This window comes from Arachis duranensis, chromosome 3 (assembly GCF_000817695.3).
Source record: "Arachis duranensis cultivar V14167 chromosome 3, aradu.V14167.gnm2.J7QH, whole genome shotgun sequence".
NCBI lineage: Eukaryota > Viridiplantae > Streptophyta > Magnoliopsida > Fabales > Fabaceae > Arachis > Arachis duranensis.
The window spans coordinates 118,512,066-118,515,662 of NC_029774.3; the positions used below are offsets into that span (position 1 = coordinate 118,512,066).

Consider the following 3,597-nt stretch of genomic DNA (forward strand, 5'->3'; position numbering starts at 1 on the left):
GTATATATTAATATTTTTATTAATATGATATTACGAAATTAAATATATATATATAATTATTTTATAGTAATAATATATTAAAATTAAATTTTTTTAATATATATTTTATATTCTAATATAGGTACTTAGCTAGTTTTTTATGTTTGTACTTTGTAGCATAGTATGATTGTTTTGTTTATAACTCCCCACCATGCACCCCACGACATTACCACTCAAAATGCTAATCATAATTTTTATTTTTATTTTTTTGAGAAATTTTCAGAAAATGGAAATGATAGCGGAATTCCAAAATGTTTATCAAATTTGGTTTTATATTTGTTATTCAAGTTATCTTATTTTGAATATATAATTTTAAAAAATTGACCAGTATTAAGTACTCACCAATCATATTCTTCATAGTTTATTTTAAGTCTTCCCCTCTAGTGATTTGACTGGTTTTTGGTTTATTGATTTGTTTAAGTAATCCAATGAATATGTATGTGTAGCGACTTTGCGAGTCTAAGGAAGGAAACAGACATGCACAGTGCATCACAATAATAGAACTTGTAAATAAACAAGTAAACATAATTGGAGTAAAAGAAGGAACCTTGCTCAATTTACAAGACTAAATAAACTATGATGAGTAGCATTAAATATCCATGAAGAAAATATTTTACAGGCTATCAACACCGTACCGTTGATCCACAGTTATGCAAAAAACAATTCGTGGAAATATAATTATAACAATGAAGCTATTTTTTGGTGGATACTTGATTACACGAATGCATTGACATCCAACATATCTGGGATTTCAAATCTCAAGACGCTGTTATTGGTGCTGACATAGCTTTCTCTCTCATCCTCGGTGCTACTGTTGTTTCCATTGACATAAGTATTACTGCTGCTATTATTGGAATGAAAGGTTGACGTTTCAGACATAGGTGGGTCCACAAGACTTGCATGATGAGAGTAGTAGTTGTTACTATTATTGTTATAATAATAACTTGTTGGTAATTGGTCAGTGACATAACAAGGGCTAGAAGTTGAAGCAATTCCAATATTATTATTATTATCGGCGTGCCAATAATCACTAGTATTCATTAGGTCATGGTGCAGTAGATTTGATGGGTATGGTGAGTCGACATTATTATTGGATTCTAGAAAGTTTGCTTGAGGGAAAGACAAGGAAACATCACTACTGATGATTTGGTTGTGGCTGTTGTCAAGAGAATTATTATTATTATTATTATTATTATTATGAGAGAAGAGTGACGTGGCCAATTTGAGAAGCTCAGGGTTAAGATGGTGTTGCATGTTATTGTTGATGTGTGATATTGATGAACCAAAGAGAGATGAGAGATCAAGAAGGTCTAGGCGTGGACTGTGTGTCACAGGATCGATTCCCATCCTCAGTAGCCTCTTCCTAATGTGTGTATTCCAATAATTCTTTATTTCGTTGTCTGTCCTCCCCGGCAGCCGCGACGCTATTGCAGACCACCTGCATCGCACTAAATTTTAAATTCTAAATTCTAAATTCTAAACGACGAAAATCCAAAGGATTGAGCCAGTTATTACTCACTTGTTTCCAAGAATGCTGTGAAGGTGTATTATGGTCTCCTCCTCTTCCAAGGAGAATCGACCTCGCTTTATATCTGGCCGGAGATAGTTTGTCCACCGCAGACGGCAACTCTTTCCGCATCTTTGCAACCCTATATATATATTTATATATAAGTCAACAAATTAAAAAACAGATTTAACAAAGTGTGCAAGTATATATATACATACCGGCATTCTTAGGGAGTGTTCTCCAATTGCCGTAGCCATGTTTGTGAATGTAATCAACGAGCTTCTGATCCTCCTCTGGCGTCCATGGCCCTTTCTTCAGCCCATTCTTCTCACAGCAAGGTGTTCTTCCCATGGCTTAATTAGTTATGTTGTTGGATGAGGTCAAATTAAAGCTAAGCTAGGTTTTGAGTCAGGGAAAAAATTAAATAAAGAAGGAGCGCAAGTTAATATAATGTTTGGAGACGTGAGGAAGATGAGAAAATGGATCGAAATGGAACGTAGTTGCTTGGTGTATAAATAGGAGAGGAACAAAAGGCAAAGTCAAACGGATTTGGTACCGTCCTCTGTTACCAATTTCCATACGTGTCCCCTCTTTTCTCATCATTATTTATTAGGTACGTATGAATACAGTATACGTGTATATACGTGACTAGCTTATTAGCATACTGCCTAGCATATATTCACTATCTTGTGTAATACTGAAGAAAATAATAGCAGTAATAAATTTTGCATCAATCACTTTATTTATTTGGTGATGATCTGATTGCGCTGCATTCACTCATATCTATCATTATTTGAGATTTTTCCTTCATTCATTTAAATATAATACTTCATATTATTATGAGTCAAGCCATCATTTTCTGAGGGAGTGTGACTGTGACCCTTACCCTGCTTTCTATCTGGATTCATATTAGCTGTAATCACGAATCAGCATCCCCATGCCACGTACCCCCTCCCCCAATTTTTCCTTCTTTGTTCTTCTATCTTACACTTACAGATACACCACGGCGTTATTAATTTCACGTGTCTTTCTTTTCTTTTCTTTGTGGAAGAGGGATATATACATATAGTATGATTTATGGTCACAGTTTCTTGAATTGATTATGCATTTTTAATTTGCGTTTATGAATATGCAAACTACAAGGTTTTCTTCTATGAACATGCATGCATGCATGTGATGTATATTTATTCACTTGATGATTATTTCTTTTACCATATATAACTCATTCATATGAGGTGTTCAAATAACTCACGACATGAACTCACCTTGATTATTTACTGTTTTACCTGTATATACAATAATGTGCGTAATACTTCAAACTAGTATTTTTCTTTTCAATTTCTTAGGAGACTAAGAATAGTTGAGACTAAACATGGCTACATAAAATTCTTGAAGCGAATCAGTTATAAGTGCAATTATCAATCAATCACCGCCCTTTAATTTTACCATGTTTATTATATGTAATCCTTTTTAGAATATAGAACCACATACAAGAGATGCCGTTCTGAACCATACACATGCATATTTATTAATTTTATTTTAGCTGTAGTCCCTCGAATACCTACTTTTTCTAAAAAGAGTTTTTATCATCTTTGACTATCTGAATACTTAAATTGTAACACATTTTTAAGCCACTGTCAAATCTAACAGCTGAAATAGCGACATAGTCAAAAAAGAAAAATAACAAGCGTTCCCTTTTTGAAGCATATATGTTCATCAATAATCAAACATGTGGGTTTTACAGTATATATATATATATATATATATGCACTTGCATCTCCGATACCAACGGTCAATACTATAGTACATAAAAAGAAAAGAAGTACACAAATTTAAGTATACTAAAATGCTTTTTATTTTAGTATTACAAAAATAAAATAAAATACTGTTAAGTAGCATTATAATAATCTACCTAGAGTTCCCTTCGATTTTTTCGAAAAAATTAAAAAATTGAACTCCTAAATTCATTTTTGTAGGTATTCGTTCCATTTTTATTCAGTCCTATAATTATTAAATCTAATAAATAAAACTAAAATTTGAAATTTATATAA

General features: G+C 32.4%; 1 protein-coding gene across 1 annotated transcript; it reads right to left on the reverse strand.

Moving 5' to 3' along the window:
• Nucleotides 1-595: 595 nt before the first annotated feature.
• LOC107480624 (transcription factor MYB102) lies at nt 596-2,039 on the reverse strand. Its single transcript, XM_016100777.3, has 3 exons — nt 1,765-2,039; nt 1,559-1,688; nt 596-1,477 (listed from the first exon to the last, which is right to left on the reverse strand). The coding sequence occupies exons 1-3, from the start codon at nt 1,895-1,897 to the stop codon at nt 754-756; spliced, it is 987 nt and encodes a 328-aa protein (XP_015956263.1). The 5' UTR covers nt 1,898-2,039; the 3' UTR covers nt 596-753.
• Nucleotides 2,040-3,597: the final 1,558 nt, after the last annotated feature.